Source organism: Lampetra planeri, chromosome 48 (assembly GCF_965212315.1).
Source record: "Lampetra planeri chromosome 48, kcLamPlan1.2.h2, whole genome shotgun sequence".
NCBI lineage: Eukaryota > Metazoa > Chordata > Hyperoartia > Petromyzontiformes > Petromyzontidae > Lampetra > Lampetra planeri.
Window position 1 is genome coordinate 3,784,232 of NC_136154.1, and position 20,909 is coordinate 3,805,140.

Here is a 20,909-nt window from a genome sequence, read left to right on the forward strand (position 1 = left end):
ACACCTTTTGCAAGGAATCATGCTTACATTAACCACAATACTTGCAGTCAAATGCAAACAAAAAGCAATACTCTGATAATTTATGCATTGTCTTTGAAACTGATTGGTCCACACCAGAGACAGCTTTCTTTGGAGCCTAGTCTCATATGGTGTTCGACCAGATGACGCCAAAAGTCATCTGGTCGAAAAAAGGGGAAAAACCCTATTAGTATATTTTGGTACTGGCAAAGGAGGTCCCATGATACCTTACCTATACTTTGCACTCCCATCCTGTGTTCGTATTGGTTACTGTTGTAACGTTCTAACCGCGTGCCGCTTACTGGATCATCTGTGACTAAAGAGCTTCACAGCTCATCAGATACCTCCTGCCGTCTAAATGACTGATTCTGATATAAAACGTCGTAAACGTCAGACCGCCCGTAACCTACAGACGTTTGATTTTCCTCCCCGATATATTTAACAAACTAAATCGGTGCGTGTCGTCGAACAATAGACTCAGCCCCGTCAAATCACTTATCTAATACGTTGTCCGTAATTTTTCGATTTAAAGCTTTCGTGACTGCAGGGATTCATCTTCTTGGTTCTTTCGGTAAAGTCATCACGTAGAAGGAAAATAATAAAATAATAAAAATAAAACGTAATAAAATAATTCTCACGACGTTTCGGCCACAACGCAAGCAGCCGTCTTCAGGTGGAGAACAGGTCTGCCTTCTCGACATACCTGTTCTCCGCCTGAAGACGGCTGCTTGCGTTGTGGCCGAAATGTTTTATTTTTATTATTTTATTATTTTCCTTCTACGTGACTTTACCGAAAGAACCAAGAAGACGTTGTCCGTAATTGAAGATGTAATTACGTAAGCTCCTAAAAGCCACACTTATTGACATCAAAGGCACTGCCGCTACGTGCTCATAATCACACGCGCGGTGGCGGTGTGTGTGTACAATTACATTTGCACGAATGAGGTTGACCACGCAAAAGACAAAGATGCTGCTAGTGAGCAGCACCTACGAAGGCCGGCACTGTGGCACACAAGGGGGTGGGTGGCCAGCACCACGCCTGGCTGCCTTTGTCTCCCCAGTGGCGATGTTTTCGACACACCGCCCGACAGGCTGAGTTGACTTAGGGGAGGCCCAGGAGCGTTCCAGATAATCGTCACTGGTGGTTGGCCGTGAGCGGGAATCGAACTCGGGTGGCCGGGTTCGTAGCACAGCACTAACCGCTACGCTACCGCTCCCCAGACATACACGTACACACAGATACACACCCATCCACCTAGCCACTCAGTCACCCATACACTCAGCCACCCATCCACCCATCTACCCACCCATAGACTACACAACCACCCATCTAACCAACCACCCACCCACCCATTCACCCATCCACTTATCCATCCATTCACCCAACCACCCATCCACCCTACCACCCATCCACCCAGCAACTCATCCATCCATTCACCCAACCACCCATCCACCCTACCACCCATTCACCCATCCACTCATCCAACCAGCCACTCGACCACCCAATCACCCATCCGCTATCCACCCACGCGGGGCCACTCTATGTCACGGAGCTGTCGCTCATCAGCATTTGAGTTCCGCGAGGTGCTTGGCAAGTGACATTTCTGAGCGTTCGACGTTCGTGAGAGATTAAGTGGATAGATTAAAATAATGATGATTACAATAATCATCGTCATCTGTGGAGCCGAGATCCAGTTTGACCACAAGTGTGTCTGTTCGTAACCCGTGGGGGGTGGTGGTGCAGCGGTTAGCGCTCTGCTGAACTGCGCTTCGACGAACCCGGCGACCACCCGTGTTCGATTCTCGCTCAAGGCCACCACCAACAGCAGCAGTGATAGCGATGATCTGAACCGGTCCTGGGCCTCCCCTAGGTCAACTCAGCCTCCCCTGGGTCGACTCAATACCCGGTGCGCTGTGTGAAACATCACCCCTGGGGAGACAAAGACGGCCGGGCGTGGTGCTGGCCACCCACCCCCTCGTGTGCCACAGTGCTGGCCTTCATAGGTGCTCGCTAACAGCACTTTCCCCAACAGTCTGTTAGAAGCTACGCGGGGGATCTTTGTCTTTCTGTGAGTTTAACCTCATTCGTGTCAATGTAATTGTAGACACAGGCAGACACCACCGCGCGTGTAATCGTGAGCACGTTATTAGTGGCAGTGCCTTTGATTTCAATAAGTGTGTGGCTTTAAGGAGCTTAGGTAATTACGTCTTAAATTGCGGATGATAAGTGAATTAACAGCTACTCTGTCGATTGTTCGACGATACGCTCCGATTTAGTTTGTTAAATATATCGGGGTGGAAAATCAACTTCTGTAGGTTATGGGCGGTTTCCCGTTTACGACGTTTTACACGATGGGAGTGCAAAGTATAGGAAAGGTCAACAAATCACTGAAAATAAAAATACACCCAAAACATAGACTAATATGTTTTGGGTGTATTTGAGACCCATAGACTCATCACACAGAGACCCAGACACTCATCACACAGAGACCCAAAGACTTATCATACAAAGACCCATATACTCATCATAGACAAACCCATAGACTCGCCACACAGATACCCATAGACTCATTACACAGGTATTCATAGACTCATCACACGAAGACCTACAAACTCATCACACAGAGACCCACAGACTCGTCACATAGGAATCCATAGACTCATCACACAGAGACCAATAGACTCACACACATACCCATAGACTCACACAGAGACCCATAGGCTCATCACACAGAGACCCAAAGACTCGCCACACAGATACCCATAGACTCATTACACAGATACTCATAGAATCATCACACAAAGACCTACAAACTCATCACATAGATACACACAAAATCATCACACAGAGACCCACAGACTCATCACACAGAGACCCATAGACTCATCATACAGACACCTATAATCTCATCACACAGGGACCCAAAGACTCATCACAGAGACCCATCGACTCATCACACAGAGACCCCCATACTCATGACATAAATGCCCACAGAATCATCACACAGCGACCAACAGACTCATCACACAGATACCCATCGACTCTTCACACAGAGACCCATAGACTCATCACACAGAGACCCACAGACTCATCATACAGAGACCCACAGACTAATCACATAGATACCCACAGAATCATCACACAGAGACCTATAGACTCATCACACAGAGACCCATAGACTCATCATACAGAGACCTATAATCTCATCACACAGGGACCCAAAGACTCTTCACACAGAGACCCATCGACTCATCACACAGAGACCCTCATACTCGTTACATAAATACCCACAGAATCATCACACAGCAACCAACAGACTCATCACACGAAGACTCGTCTTACCAGGTAAGGCCCCACTGAGCTGTGTAACTTCTTCTTCAGAAGCGACTTGGCCATCACAAAGGATAGTAGCTCAGCAAAGTGGCTTATCATCATTCTCATCATGTAGACATTTATAGCGACAGCCAACTACTCCAATGCTGTGGTTATTAAAGCTTTACTGCAGCCTTGCACCCCTTTGTCTCTCAATCGTTAAAAAAGTGCATAATGTTAATACTGGTATAAACCTCCTGGTTACACCAACCCACAGGGGATTATTGTGTCCGTCGTGCAGGGAGGGGCTGGGTGGTGAGGGGAGGGTGGAGAGGGGCTGGGTAGGGCTGGGTGGGGAGGGGAGGGTGGGGCTGGGTGGGGAGGGTGGGGCTGGGTGGGGGGTGGGAGGGGTGGGGCTGGGTGGGGAGGGGCTGGTCACCCCGTGGTGCCCTTATATACAACTCAACGTTTAACCTACTCACGCCGGCTTGTGCCCACCCTCACAGTCGGGCATATTTGCGGAATACACCACGCCGCCGTTGACCCTGGCCATTGACCGAGCAACCCAACGTTCCTACCAGCTCCCTCCGCAGGAATGTGTTACATATGTAATAAAAGACTTGACCACGATGTCTGGCTCAGTGTCCTTTATTTGGTTCGTACTGTATTCCCACACGGCTGTCTCTACTCTGTAGCTTCTCCATGGTGCTGACTCCGATGTCGCCCCAGTCCACAACAGCAGCCCCGCTGCTGTTACTCTCACACAGCCCCTTTGGCTGTACTCGCTGCAACTCCTCTCTCCTTCGTCCACTCCGCAGCTCTGACAGCCTCGTGCTGTCTCTCCCTCTTCTCGCTCCTGCCACACCTGGCAGCCACACCGCTGCCTCTAACACGCAGCCCTTCTGGCTGTCTTCTCTGCAGCTCCACACCACTCTGTAGCTTCCTCCTGTCTTCGGGGTTGGCTCCCGCTGGCCGACGGTGCCCCCTCTTCTCACTCGCCCGCGTGGCCTTACTCTTTTCCGTTCACACCCCGACTGCCTTCCCCTTCCGGTTTACCCGCTTAAGGACCCGAACCTTCCACCCACGTCACGTGACTCCACCCCCCGTGACGTCACATCCGGAAGGTCGCTTACGCCCGCATTACACCACCCTCCCCCGTAGAAAAATCCCAGCCGACCTCGGCTGACCAATAGCAAATCGTAATGCGGCGAACCGACCTTCCCCCCTAAAGGACACTAAGCATACAATGTAACAGCAAGAACAACAACGCAAGTAACATCAACGAACGTACGAAAAGCATGCAATAAATACAACTGTAAGAAAAAAACAACAACACAGCAACAATCAACGAAACATAAGCGATTTGGAACGTGTGCGGGTCGCCGGCCTGTCCCGGACGGTCGGCGGCCCACTCGCAGAACGGGAACGCGATGGAACTCGAGGAATGACAGGGGGTATTCCCCCTGTTACAGCTGGAAGTCCACCAACGTCCCGTGTCCCTAAAGAATTAGTCTTGGGCTTGTCCCGCGAACGTGCCTGCAGCGGGGTCGGAAGGGCTGCAGGGCTCGAAGGTCCCGCAGACCTGGCAGGCGTCCTCCGAGCAGGGCCCCTCGTCCCCCGCAGTGTCACGGCCGGCCTGTCTGGAACAGGTACGACAGGCGCTCTAGCAAGATCAATGGACGCAGGCAGGGGAGAGTCAGCAGCAACAGACCCCGGCAAGGCAACATTGGGGGATGACGCATCATGTAGGGGAGCAACATATGGTTTCAAGCGCGACGTATGCACAACCCAGCGACGAGATCCAATTTGGACGCGTGCTGACTGTGGGTTGGGAACCGCAATGAGGCGTACGGGACCATGCCAAGGTTTGTGCAATTTAGGAGAGGTTCCCGGACGTACCTGTGGACAATGAAGCCAGGCTAGGTCCCCAACCTTCCAGGGGCACTCCCCCTCGGACCGTCGCGCATACCGCTCGTTCCGGGCCTGGGCTTTGGCCGTAGCCACGCGGGCATTCTCCCGTGCCTCCGTGACTCGGCGAACCGTGTCCTGAATGTATTCAGGAAGTGGTTTACGAGGTCCCTTCACCCCAGTTCCCAATTGCACATCCACCGGCGGCACGTTTTCCCGACCATACATAAGGTAAAACGGCGAATACCCTGTAGCCGCATGAGGCGTCATCCTGTACGCCGAAAGCACTCCGGGGATGTGCAGATCCCAATCTGATTGTTGTTCGCTCACGGTATGGCAAAGCATGGCAGACAATGTCCTGTTCAGCCGTTCAACCATACCATCCGTCTGCGGATGGTATGGGGATGTCCGTACTTTCTTAGTCCCAAGGCCCGCGCACACTTCCGCCAATAATTTAGAAGAGAAATTCCTGCCCTGGTCCGTGAGGAGTCTCTCAGGCGCCCCCTTGTCCATAATATACCCAAACAAAAAGGCGTCGGTAATGGCCGCGGCCGACTGATCGGGCAACGGCCAGGCCATCGGCCAACGGGAGAGGTACTCAACCCCTACCAGCAAATATTTATTACCCCTTGCCGATGGTGGAAAAGGTCCCAATATGTCAAGTGCCACCAATTCATTGACTCGAGACACCTGAATCGACTGGAGAGGCAGCACGTAAGGATGTTTCGGCGGCTTACGTCGTGCACACGCAGGGCACGCGCGCACCTGCCCTACGACATCTGTCGCCATGCCGTGCCAAAAATAATGACGTTGCAACGTCAACAAGGTCTTCTGCACCCCTAAATGTAAGAGAGTGTCACAATGGAGAGTTCTAATCAACTCGAATCGCAAGGACGTTGGCACCACCAGGCGCCAACGTTCCTGGAACCCCTCCCGCCAAATAAGCAGACCATCTCGGAGAGCGGTTTGCGGCCCCACAGCCGTACTCGGACTCCCATTGTCCCTAGTAGACCGCTTCCGCAAGGACACCAACGACTCATCTATCATCTGTTCCCGGATCCAGACAGACCGCGGCAGATTCAAAACCCCGTCAGCCGGTCCCGGTTCCATCGGAGTGTCCGACTTCTCGACGGCCAACGTAAGCGGCTGAGGGGGGTTTAGAATCGGCGAACACCTATGCGTCCCCGACGCACATTTACAAGGGGCGCGCCGCGGTAATCTGGAAAGTGCGTCAGCGTTCGCATGGCGCACTCCCTTCCGATGTTGAATTTGGAAGGAAAATTCCTGTAGCGTGTCCAACCAAAGTGCCAACTGTCCGGATGGCTGGTCAATTTTAAGGGCATATTGCAAGGCCGCATGATCCGTACGCACAATAAAAGAACGACCGTAGAGGTACGGTCGAAATTGACGTAGGAAAAAAACAACCGCCAATAGTTCTCTGTGAGTGACACAGTAGCGGGTTTCCGCAGGAGACAAGACTCGGCTACCATACGCCACGACTCGCTCTACACCCCCTTTAGACTGTGATAATACCGCCCCAATACCTGTGTCACTCGCGTCCGTATCAAGAATGAATGGGTGATCGAAATCGGGATAATCCAATGTTGGGGCCGTAGCCAATATATCACGCAGACTCCGAAAGGCCGCCTCCTCCAGCTGTCCCCAAACAAACTTCCGTCCTTTACCCGTAAGGAGATGCAAGGGCCTCACAATCGTCGCAAAACCCGGCACAAATCTTCGGTAATACGAGGCAAATCCCAAAAACCGCCGGACATCCCCCACGGTGGCCGGAGTCGGCCAATCCCGGACGCACGCCGTCTTTTCCGGATCCGTGGACACCCCCTCAGCACTCACAATGTGCCCCAAATAACGGACGGACCGTTGCAGTAGGTGACATTTTTTTGGTTTGAATTTCAATTTGGCAGAACGCATCCTCGTGAACACTGTCTCCAGCCGCGTTAAATGTTCCTCAAATGTGCGGCTGAAGACAATAATATCGTCCAAATATATAAGACACGTCTCCCACTGCAACCCCGTCAAAACGAGCTCCATCAATCTTTGAAATGTAGCAGGGGCCGCATTCAATCCCATCGGGAGACAGTTGAATTGAAATAACCCCTGCGGCGTACGGAATGCGGTTTTCTCCCGTGAGGACTCGTCAAGGGGAAGCTGCCAAAATCCCGAAGAGAGGTCCAGTGTGGAAAAGAACTTAGCCCCCGACAATGCGTCGAGGGAGTCATCCATACGCGGCAGGGGGTACGCATCTGCCACCGATATCTTATTCAATTTCCGGAAATCAACACAAAATCGCAATTTGCCATCCTTTTTCTTAACCAAGACGACAGGAGCGCCCCATGGGCTGTTAGATGGCGATATAATGTCCGCAGCCAACATGTCTTCCACTGCCCCCCGCACGTGTTCTCGCTCCGCAGGACTCATCCGATGCGAATTTAATCGAATAGGGGCAGCATCGCCCGTCTCAATGTGATGGTAAAGCAACGATGTGCGGCCCAAATCCAAATCATCGGAGCTGAACACATCGGAATACGTCAACAACAATTTACGCAGCGCACCACGTTGCTCCATGGACAGGGAAGAATTTCCATCACATAAGTCAGCAACCCAACGATTATCCGAACCCCTTGGCTCAGAAACCCCAGCAACCACTCCCCGGCTATGCGGACAATCATGCGTCGCAAACGCCGTAGTGGCATGTGCCACAACCGTACCGGCCGGAACACGGACGTTTCCCCCCCCCCCCGCATTAAGCACCTGTAAAAACGGTAATTGATCCGGCCGGACGATGGTCTGTGCCCCCACTAACGCCAACCCGGTTGTTATCGTGGTGGACGGTGACAACAAGACCCCTACTGCTCCTAGCCGATCAGGCAGGGGCTTCCGATACCGCAAGGGTATAAGCATCTGTGAACCAGGTGGGATGTCCACAGATGCGACGGACAGCGCCTGCACTTGTACGGCCGAAGCAGGTCGCCCCCAGGGCGACGGCAGAAACGAGATTTGACGGCCCCCCGGCAGTTCAATACAATTCTCATTGATTTTGATAAAAATGGGCATCTTAGCCAAAAAATCGGTGCCTAACAAGCAAGGAACCGCCAAAGATCTCGATATTAACACAACGCCCGAAGCCGACACATCCCCAATAGATATCTTAGCATCCACCTGGCCCACGATACCCATGCTACCCCCGTTCGCAGCGACGCACGACCCATAAACCGGACGCACAGCCCCCGGCGGGATGCCCAACAGATGGAAAATGACATCCGAAATAATAGTCGCAGACGCGCCGGAGTCGACCAAAATGCGTACGTCCACCCCTTGTAAAGACCCCGGTACAGTGGACGAACCCGTAGCGGCCGCGACGACTCTCCGTGCCAATTTGCGCCAGTGCGTCACCGAGCGACAAGGCCCCGTCGAAGGGCTTTCTTTAACAACAACATTAGGATCGCGCAACGAAGGTGATGGGTGAGGTGCAAAGCCTTGCCGGGTGTCTGGTGCGTGCCGACATGCCTGTTTCGGAGGATCTTTAGTCGGCTTGTCCGGTACCGAGGCCTCCTGCTGCGGCGGAGCCGGTAAGCGGGCCCAGCAGTCTCTGGCGTAGTGGCCCCTACGCCCGCAGCGGAAGCATTCGGCATCGTTGCGCCGAAGCGCAGGCCTTGCATCCCGACGGCCCCGTTCCGGTAGCGCAGCGCGCGGCCCCGGCCCGCCGCGTCCCGTCCATGGAGCGGAGGCGGCCGTCAGCTGTTGAGGGCCCCGGTCATCCGGAACGTAGACAGCCTGTGCAGGGTCCCACCCCAGCGCATCCCCTTCTTTGACGGGCCCCCCCGTCCACGCCGTCACTTGTTTCCAGCGACGGAGATTAAATTGCGCATCGAGACACTTAGCAGCCGCCCGGGAAGTTAGTTTCTCATGCCCACACACAGGCATGGGGATCCCTAGATCCCGAGACAGCTCCAACATTTTCCCTAATATGAGAGGCTCGAGCAGGTCCTGTGGCGTCTCAGGATAAGCTGCCATGGCCAGCTCCAGCACCGCACCCCTGAACGCCACGGGCGACTCCTCTGGTGCTCGTTGTCGTTGAGCGAATCGCCGATGCGCATCATCAGGTGGCTCATAAGCGTCGGCCATTTCTTCAAAAACTCCACGTAAAGTTGTCTTCTTATCGGTCGTTATGGAACGGAAAAATCGAACAGATTCGTCGTCCAGTAGAGTCGGCAACACCTCCAAGGCCTCAGCATCGGTCCATCTTGCTGTGTGTACCGCCGCCAAGAATCGGCAGGCGAAAGCGCTCCAATCCCCCCCGATGGAAAATTCTTTAACTGTGGTAAGGTGGCGACTCCGACTCCTCTTCTCGCCATCTTCCAATGGTGGTTGTTGTGGTGGCAAATTCAAAATGGCGTCGGCTCGCGGCGTGGCCAAGATGGCGGTTTGGCGCCGCGGAGCGCGCAAGATGGCGGCTTCTTGCCGCGTGGCCAATGGCGGCGGCAGGGCAGGCAACGTGGCGGCCCGTGGAGCACCGACTGCTTCCTCCGTCGTCCCTAGCGCGACGAGATGACATAAATGCGTCAGGACGTCCTTTAGTGCGTCCAGTTTTACCGCCATCTGTTGCCATCTTCGATCAGCGTCCGATGATGTCGACGGACCCGCTACCGCGCCGACATCCTCCACTCCCGTCCCCGTGCTCGCCTCAGCAGGGCTCTCCTCCACCACCCCAGCAGAATCCGTGGTTGGAGGGAGATCGTCGTCGTCGGACGAAGAAGCTGATGCAGGCGCCGGAGTAACTTTCTTCCTCACTTGCTTCGACATGCCGTTGCACTTTTGGCACCAGTGTAATAAAAGACTTGACCACGATGTCTGGCTCAGTGTCCTTTATTTGGTTCGTACTGTATTCCCACACCGCTGTCTCTACTCTGTAGCTTCTCCACGGTGCTGACTCCGATGTCGCCCCAGTCCACAACAGCAGCCCCGCTGCTGTTACTCTCACACAGCCCCTTTGGCTGTACTCGCTGCAACTCCTCTCTCCTTCGTCCACTCCGCAGCTCTGACAGCCTCGTGCTGTCTCTCCCTCTTCTCGCTCCTGCCACACCTGGCAGCCACACCGCTGCCTCTAACACGCAGCCCTTCTGGCTGTCTTCTCTGCAGCTCCACACCACTCTGTAGCTTCCTCCTGTCTTCGGGGTTGGCTCCCGCTGGCCGACGGTGCCCCCTCTTCTCACTCGCCCGCGTGGCCTTACTCTTTTCCGTTCACACCCCGACTGCCTTCCCCTTCCGGTTTACCTGCTTAAGGACCCGAACCTTCCACCCACGTCACGTGACTCCACCCCCCGTGACGTCACATCCGGAAGGTCGCTTACGCCCGCATTACACATACATAGGGTTTGATTAAACAAAGTAGTAACTTACGTGCCCGAGCTTAATTTGTGTTTTCAAGGATTTACCTTCAATAGTTATTTTGGCCATGTCTCTCTGAGTGTATGAAATTGATGTGGTTGAGGAATTAGTTCAGAGCTGATCGGCCATGTGGCCAGATGACAAATGTGTCATCCACGTACCTCTTCTACAAGGACGGGCGAAGCGTGGATACCTGGATGGCAACCATCTCAAATTTTTCCATGAAAATATAGGCAACAACCGGAGATAAGGAAGAACCCATTGGGGTGCCTTCAATTTGTTTGTAGAATGTTCAATTCCAGGTGAAGCATGTATTGATGAGGCAGTGTCTCACCAGGGCCAGTACATCAGCATTCAATCATTGTTGGACCAAATCTTCAATGATTGCAAACTAACGAGCCAAATCACCTGCGGACAGTGAGATGTCCTTAATTGACAATACCAGGTGAGCTAAGTACAGAAGAGGTGGTCTTACCAGTGAATGACTGCAAGGTCTCAAACAGATATTGGGCCAGTTTGTAGGTGGGTGAGCCAATGGTGGGACGAAGGGGTGTACACCATCGTCTCCACGCAGAGCCCAGAGGCACATAGGGTGTGGGTAGGGGACGCCTAACCATTGATTTCGATTCTCCTTTGCAGGAAGCAACTTGCGGAGACATGGGGACGATTCCGCATCTGTTCCTCCTGTGTGAGTGACATCACCCCATCAGCTACTCCGCTACAGCTACATCTAGATGTCTGGTGTCTCATAGCCAGCTACAGCTGCTCTGCTACAGCTACAGCTACTCTGCTACAGCTACACACATATGCCTGGTGTCACATAGTCAGAGAGTCAGAGATGTATATAGAGACTCATCGAGATACAACGAGATACATGGAGATACATTGAGATACATAGAGAGGCATCGAGACTCCGAGATATACATATGGACTCAGAGATACATAGCGACGTAGATATATCCATAGAGACTCATAGAGTTACGTAGAGAATCATAGATGTACGTAGAGACTTATAGAGATATGGAGAGATACATTGAGACTCATAGAGATTCATAGAGTTGTATATATAAAGACTTAGAGATCTATATAGAGACATATAGAGTCTCATATATATAGATGCATACTCAAAGATACTCATAGAGGCACGTGGAGATTCATAGGGATGCATAGATACACATAGACTCATAGAGAAGATACAAATAGATACATGAAAATTCAGAGATATACAGAGACTCATAGAAATGTATAGCAACTAATAGAGATACGTAGAGATTGATAGAGACGCATTCATATACTGTACATAGAGATACCCATACATATGAAGATACTCATCGAGATTCAGAGATATACATAGAGACTCATATAGATGCATAGAGACTAATAGAGTCATAGAAATACAGAGATATATGGAGACTCCGAGACTCAAAGATGTACATAGAAAGTAGTAAAAATACATAGAGATGCATAAATATTCAGAGATATACATTGAGATGTCCATCCTTCTTCTTAGGCACTGCTGCTACTCGCTAACAACACATGCCTCAACAGTCTGTTAAGGCTACACGGGGGATCTTTGTCTTTGTGTGGCGTGCAGGCCTGGTGGCTGGAAGCTTCATCGTGTTCACCGAAGGTATGGACAGTCGCTGCTCTATGATCTTTCCGGGTCCGACCCTGATGAGAAGTTAACTACCTCGCCTGGTGGACAGGAGGTCGTTGGTTCCATCCCGACCTTGATGAGATATTAACTACCTCTCCTGGTGGACAGGAGATTGCGGATTCAATCCCGATCCTGATGAGATGTTAACTACATCGCCTGATATGCAGGAGGTTGTAGGTTCGATCCCGACCCTGATGAGATGTTAACTACCTCGCCTGGTATGGAGGAGGTCGTGGGTTCAATCCTGATCCTGATAAGTTGTTAACTACCTCGCCTGGTATGGAGGAGGTCGTGGGTTTAATCCTGATCCTGATGAGATGTTAACTACCTCGCCTGGTATGCAGGAGGTCGTGGGTTCGATCCCGACCCTGATACCTGCTGTATACGTCTCTATCTCTCTCTCCCCGTGGTCGTGCAGAATTTTCTCTGGGTCCTCCAGTTATTTCCCTCCACATTTAATACACATGTGCTTTTACCATTTGGCTTCAATACATTTCCACGTGATGATTATAAGCCACTTGTTTGAGATATCGTGTGTTGTCAGTTGATAGTTATTATTGAGCTGATCTGGCCCATAACTAACCAATCACTCCAGACCAGGTGCCAGCGCCATGACCCACTCGGGCATTAAAGTCACCCAACAGGATGACTATCACGAGGGGCCACTTTAGCTAGCACCTGTGACAGGAGGTCATAGAAGGCGTCTGGCTAATCGGCCTTGCCTGCATCCCTCAACTGATGTTCGTCTTTCAGTGCGGGCATAAGTAACAACCACCACTCCTCGCCTCTTATTGATGGAGAGGTGAGCTCACAGTAGCCTGGGACTTACAGCTTCACACACCTCACCGTCACGCTCCCACATCCCCTTCATTATTTTGTTCAGAAGAACAGTCACCCCCTGTTTCAAGAGCCAGAGCCAGTCCACCGGCTACCACTAGTCCTATCATTGCTCCTATCAGTACCCCTATCACTATCCCTACCACTACCCCAACCCCGATCACTACTCCTACCCCTCCTTAACCACTCCCACTTGTCCCCTTGTCACCATAACAACACCACCACCACCGCTTTCAACAACAACAACCCCACCACTCTTTGTTATCTCAAACACGATCATTTTTTCACAAGCGACCTGCCTAAATAACAGCTGAACGAAGTGGCTGACCATGTAGATATTTATAGCAGCAGACAAATATTCTATATGGAGAAAAATCCACGCGACCACGGGGGAAGAGAGAGAGACATAGAAACTGCAAATACACAGCAGCCGTTAGAGTCGGGATCGAACCCACGACCTCCTCTATACCATGCGAGGTAGTAAACATATCCGAGCCACAGTGGCGCTCTTAACGGTAGGAGGCTGCTAGACTTCTGTGCAGCCCATGGGCTTGTAATTACCAACACGCTGTTCCGACATCGGCGCATCCACACATCATGGATGGGTCCAAGTAAGAATATCCGCTGAACTATATAGTGACGGAACAGCGCATGCGGGCCCATTTCCTTGACATCAGAACCTATCATGGAGCTGATCTGCCCTCTGACCATCGACTTGTCATCTGTAAGATGTGCTTGACATTCTACCACTCCGGTCGTGAGAGTACACCCAGGACCCCATTAAGCGAGAATTTAATCATCGCTTGCACCTGGAGTTGGCATCGCCCCCCCCACCCCCACTTTCCGTTATTCCGAGGGGAAATGGGTGAGGTTTAGGACTGTGGCTCATGCAGCTGCAATGGTTGCATTGTTTATGAGTGCAGATCTCCACAGAGACGCTGGGTATGCAATCCAGACCTCCCCAGAGATGCTCGGTATGCAGTCCAGACCTCCACAGAGATCCTGGGTATGTCGTGCAGACCTCCCCAGAGACCCTGGCTTATGGAGGAGTTATTCCAGCTGGTTTAGAGAAAGCGAAAGGCCGACTTCCATCGTTCACAACATTCCAAGTTAGAAAATGAGGTTAATGCAGCTTTCGCTCGGAGGTTTGGAGAGCCATGCGGCGATGACGATGACTTAGCATGACAATGACTGTGACAATGACTGTAACAATGACGATGGCGGTGACCATGATGATGACTGTGGCGATGACGACGATCACAGTGATGGTAGCGGTGATGATGACTGTGACCATGACGATGACTGTGACGATCACAGTGACGATGACGGTTACCATGACAATGACTGTGACGATGACTGTAACAATGACGACGGCGGTGACCATGACGATGACTGTGGTGATGACGATGATCAGAGTGATGGTAGCAGTAATGATGACTGTGACCATGACAATGACTGTATCCATGACGATGGCGGTGACCATGATGATGACGATGACCATTATCGAGGGCTAACGGACTCCCCCCCCTCCCCCTACTGCCCCCCTCCCCCCTACCCTCCAAGGCACCGCGACCGAGTACAAGCGCGTCTGCTACTTCACCAACTGGTCCCAGTACCGCCAAGGCATTGGCCGCTTCACCATAGACAATGTCGACGCCACCCTGTGCACGCACATCATCTACGCCTTCGCCGGATTCGACGAGAAATTTCAAGTGATCACCACTCAGCAGAACGACCTGCAGACGTTCGACACCATGCAAAAGCTCAAGCTGAAGTGAGTAGAGGGTGGGCGGGAGGGGAGGGGTGGGGAGGGAGGAGAGGGAGGAAAGGGAGCGAGGGAGGGAGGGAGGAGAGGAAGGAGAGGGAAGAAGGGAGGGAGTGGAGGGAGTGGTGGGAGGTTTGGGAGTGAGGGGAAAGGAGGGAGGGGGAGAGGGAGGGAGGAAATAAAGGAGGGAGGGAAGAAGGGAGGGAGTGGAGGAGAGGGAGTAAGGGGGGGGGAGGATGGGGAAGGATGGAGAGAGTGGAGGGAGGGTTAGGAGGGAGGGGCAAGGAGGGAGGGAGGAGAGGGAGGGAGGGAGGAAGGGAGCGGAGGAAAGGGAGAAAATGAGGCAGGAAGATCGGGAGTGAAGAGAGGGGCAGGGAAGAAGGGAGGAGAGGGAGGAGAGGGAGGACAGGAGGAGAGGGAGGAGATGTAGGAAGGGAGCGAGGAGAGGAAGGAAGGGAGGAGAAGGAGCTTGGAGATGGAGGAGAGGGAGGGAGGGTGGGGAGGGAGGGAGGGAGGGAGGGAGGAGAGGGAGGGAGGGTAGGGAGGTAGGAGATGGAGTAGAGGGAGGGATTGGAGAGAGAGAGGGCAGGAGGGGGGAGGGAGGAACATCAATCATTGCAAATCATCATTCATCAGCATCATCAGTGGCATCAGCAGTAGCATGATTACCACAATCTTCTGCAGCAAAAATGATTATCATAATTTCCCCAATCATAATTCTGCTACTGACACTGACACTTCTGTTGTTTGCTGTTTGCCGATCTTCTTTGTTGCAGGAACCATGATCTCAAGTTCCTCCTCGCCATCGGAGGGTGGAACTTCGGCGTGGAGAAGTGGGTGAACGCACGAACTCCACCCACTCCCAACCCAATCCTCGAACCCTCTTCTTCATCCCTTCACTCCCCTTTCACTCTCTCCAACCCACCCCCTTCACCTCCTACCTACTTATCCATGGATCTCTATCAGGGACGGCTGTAAAACGATAAAATGACAGAATGAATGATAAGTTTTGTTCACGCATAGGGAAGCTAATCATCATCACGTGGTGGCTTTTTAAATCCACGAATTGTCTATTCGTGGTGCGATCCACGAATCGTTGGTTTCGATCCGGAAATCACGCGACAGGGATCGCTTTAACGATGTAAACATTTGCATTCAAAATATCGCAGCTTAATCCATGCTCGATCCACGCTCGATCACATACACACATGTATTAAAAATATCGCAGCTTGATCCACGCTCGATCTATGCTCAATCACATACACACAGGTATTCCACATATATCAGCTTGATCCACGCTAGAGCCATGCTTGATCACAGAGACATACTCAAAATCCCATAGCTTTAACACCACTCAATCGGTGCTCGATCGGTGCTCTTTATCGTTAGAAATCATTCGATTGCCATTTTAAATTGAGCATTGGATCATCAAACAATACGTCGATTCCCGTTACAGTTTTACATTATATGGGCAAATCCATGGCCAAATTACACCATATATGGGCCTGAAACATGACACAATTGATAATTTTTCATTCTTTCAGTGATGAGTTTTTCCTGGGTTTTTTTTTATTCATTACAAGACGCAACTTTTAGTAAGGGCTTGCGCCAGTTTATTAACAAAAGCGATAACGGTTTACACCAGAGATAGGTGGCCCTACACTCGGTCCTTCACTCGGACCTCGGGCTCTAGCTGGTCCTAGTCTCGGCTATCTCTTGGGCTCTCTCACTCGAGTCGGGACTGGGGTTCAGCCAACACAGCCCGACCGAGGAGAGCAGCACCCCACGTAACCTTAGCTGGCTCTTACAGCCTTCTTAGAGCCCTACCCCTGGCTATATCTTTGGCTCTCCTACTCGTAGAACCGGACGGGGGATCAGCCAACACCGTCCTGTCACGAGCAGGAGAGACCTCCTTTTAGATGCTCTGCATCCCGGTCTCCCACAACGACCCCACTTTCATCACGGGGTCCCGCCTAAAGTATCCCCCATGACATGACGTCATCGCGCCTCACAGCGCTCATTACGTCACGTCGTCATACTACTCCTTTACACAATTATACCTGTGGTATACCGTGGACGAAGCCCCATATATAACTATAGAGACCCGCAGAGACAGATATAAAAACCATAGAGACGCACAGAGACTCATATAGAACCATAGAGACCCAGAGACTCGTCGAGACCCACAGAGACTCGCAGAGACCCAGATACTCATATAGAATCATAGAGAACCATAGAGTTCCAGAGACTCATATAGACCCATAGAGACACAGAGACTCAGAGACTCATATAGAACCATAGAGACCCAAAGAGACTCAGAGACTCATATAGAACCACTAGCGGTAAGTACCCGGTGTTGCCCGGGCGAAAAAGGCAGACACACACATTGACTTACACACAGACATCGACCCACACACATAGAAACACATCGACTTAGACGCACACACACACACACATATGGTTAAACCCAGGATGGATCGTTAGCAGGCCAGCCTAAATGTTTCTTACCAGCAAAGATGTTCAATTAGAGGGGTGCACGTTTCTCAAGCCTAGAGAAGAGAGGGAATGACCGTGGCCGAGAAGACCTGGAGCTTCATGCGGAACGAAAGACCAGGTAGCTTCCAGACAGCGTAACACAGCCAATGAAAAGATAATGGCGCTCGACTGATTTAGAATGAGACCTCTGCTGTTAAACCAGAGCCGGTCATGAGCACACTGGCCAGGTATGGGAATCTCTCCAATCTCTGCGCAACTGCCTGTTCACCAATTGTGAATAGTGGGGGTGGATTGTCCGATGGTACAAAATACCCAGGCAGATGCTTAGTTTTGGTGGGGCTGATGGTAAGGCCCCACCTCTTAGTGCAATCTCCAGGTTCAGCAGCAGTGCCTCTAACTCCTCCTCTGAGTGAGCAGCAATCACCAGAGCATCGGCATACGTAACATGGTTGAGCAATAGGGAGCCATCCCTTGACCGCACCCGGGCATCGATCAGCCTCCTATTGTATCTGTACCATATGGTAATTCCTCCGGTACAGCCATTGAAGGCCTCACGAACTACGTGGTCAAAAGATATGTTAAATAATGTGGGAGCCAGAGGACATCCCTGTCACACCCCAAGGTGTAGAGGGAATGGCTCTGACTGACGGCCATGTAGTTTGACGCAGGGCCGCTCACCATCACGAAGGTCCTTAATGATCGTGAGCAGAGGGTGAAGGACTCTGCAAGCATGACGAACAACCCAGAGGCCAGGCCTACTGATAGTATCATAGACCTTGACCAGGTCAATAAAGCACACACATTCATTCACACGCACACATGTACCTACAGACACGCAAAGAAATGGACTTACACTGACTCACATGGAGCCACGCACACAAAGCGACTAACACACACGCCCATGGACTGACACACACAGACATATCGACTCACACACACAAACACATGGACTCACACACAGACATATGTGGACTCACACACACATTGCCCTACACACACATACACATATGGACTGTGACACACAGACATCTACTTTAGATACACACACATGGATTAACACACACATATCGACTCACACACACGCATTGACTTACACACACATCGAGTGACACACACACACATGTATGGACTGACACCAACATGTGGACTAACACATATACATATGGACTGACACACAAATACACATCGACGTACACACACACATCGACTGACACACATAGACACACAAGCGCACATTGACTTACCCACTCAGATGGAGCCATGCACACACATGGACTAACACACACACATTGACTAACACACACACAGAGCGACTGATACACACACACAAATGGACTGACACGCACACTTGGACTGACACACACACACAAACACTTCGACATACACACACACATCGGGCGTTGTCCGTTCGAAAAAGCCAGACACATACATGAACTTAAACACAAGCATGGACCTACACGCACACACATATGGACTCAAACACACACATCGACTCACACACACACATCGACGTGCACAGCAATCCCCGATGATGGTACAGCTATCAGTATCGCAGTACTACGTATGAGTAAATAGCGTGACGTGAGCAATCGAAACAATAGAAATGCATTGAAGAAATAAGCATAAATAAGTGTAAATTAAAGAGCAGCAGTACGCACAGGTACGTTGAGAAGCAGGCTACAGTCTAGATTATAGGCTGCCAGTACGCCGACTCAATGACATAAGCATTGCACAGTCGACATTAAAAGCTGGCAATACGGGCAGTAGCTGAAAAAGCAGAATACAGTCGACATGAAAGACTGGCAGTACACTGAGTGAGGTAAAGAAGCAGGCAACATATTATAGACTGGAATACACTCGTAATGGTCAAAAGGAAAATTAGCAGAGTAGATAATAGAGTGCCAGTGCACTGACGTTAATTAATCAGCAGGCAGCAGTCCACATCACAGACTGGCAGTAGACTGTCGCAGCGTCATAAAAGCACAGCTAAATAATGAAATATTTAGCAACCTAATAATGAAAAATTTGTTTTGTGCACACAATAATTATTATTGTAACATCTGCCAACGTATTGTTTTACTAATAGTAAACAATAATAATACAATAATGCTATCTAAGCGCTGTAATAATATGAATATCTACTGACTTTATAGCAGTAACTGCACGCATCGTGTTGCGGGGGGGGGCGAAGAGGACATCACACTGTGAAGAAATAGCCGCAGCGTTGTGTATATTTATTGCATGCTAAACGCATAAATGAAAATGTCGCCCGTGAGCTCGACCGAACGCGCATCACTTGGCAGGCCCCCCCCCCACGCAATTGGCGTGAGTTAGTACAGCCGATGTCGCGCAATAAATAGATAAATATAGCGACATCGCACTAAATCGCTAATTCAACTAATTTAAAGGTGATTGACGTAAAAAAGGAATTGCCTATTCCCACCGCGGGGCTTAGGGCGTGCTGGCTGTCAAATCCCTCGCAAGTGCGCGTGGAGACTTTTATATATAAGAAAGAAAGAAAAAGAATATAGAGACACAGAGACTCAGAGACTTATATAGAACCATAGAGACCCACAGAGACCTAGAGACTCATTTAGAACCATAGAGACCTACAGAAACCCAGACTCATATAGAACTAGAGACCCACAAAGACCCAGAGACTCATACTCAAAGAGACCCATACTAAAACTAAACTACTTTATTTACCAGATAAGGCCCAACTGAGCTACTGTGTAGATCTTTTGTCAGAAGTCCTGACCTGGCTATCACAAATGATAGAAGCTCAATAAAGCATTGACTGATATCATTAGCATTTTCATCACGTGGAAATTTATAACAGCAGCCAAATACTCTAAAGGCATATGTCTACAGACTCATGACGAGCCATCGACCCACGGAGACTTATAGAGAGACATAGATCCGTAGAGACCCACAGAAATTCAGAGACGCGTAGAGAATCATAAAGACCCATATTCATCAGGACCCAAACTTAAACGTTACCAGGCCGTCAGAAGCCGCGACCTGGCCATCACAAATAATAGCAGCTCAAACAAGTGGTGGCTTATCATCATCGTCGTCGTCACCACGTGGACATATATAGCAGCAGCTGAATAGTCTAAACGCATAGAGACGTTGATTCTAAATGTAGAGGAGAAAAAAAACACAGAGTACCCGGAGACAAAATCCACACGGTGACCATGGGAGAGAGAGAGAAACGCAGACTCCAAATATACAACAGGCATTGTCAAGGTCGGGATCGAACCCATGACCTCCTATATATCAGGTGAGGTAGTTAACATAATAATAATAATATGTGCATTGTCTTTCAAACCGATTGGCCTACACCAGAGACAGCAGCCTTCTTCATGGCCTAGTCTCACTACCAGTATCAGAACAGAGAACAACACCAAAAGAGATGCATAGAGGACCAGGGGGTGCAGTGTTAGTGATAGCCTGTTCGTGTGCGACGTACCTAGCTAGCGAGCTGATAAACAACCGGGTGAGCG

The 20,909-nt window shown here is 50.8% G+C and overlaps 1 protein-coding gene across 1 annotated transcript in view; it reads left to right on the top strand.

Moving 5' to 3' along the window:
* LOC144733866 (acidic mammalian chitinase-like) overlaps positions 1-20,909 on the top strand; it is a 46,688-nt gene that overhangs the window by 3,479 nt on the left and 22,300 nt on the right. Inside the window, exons 2-5 of the mRNA XM_078615874.1 lie at positions 11,288-11,336; positions 12,243-12,278; positions 14,706-14,916; positions 15,684-15,740. Of these exons, the coding sequence (XP_078472000.1) occupies positions 11,306-11,336; positions 12,243-12,278; positions 14,706-14,916; positions 15,684-15,740 (335 nt within the window). The 5' untranslated portion in view covers positions 11,288-11,305. The remainder of the gene's footprint in view (positions 1-11,287; positions 11,337-12,242; positions 12,279-14,705; positions 14,917-15,683; positions 15,741-20,909) is intronic.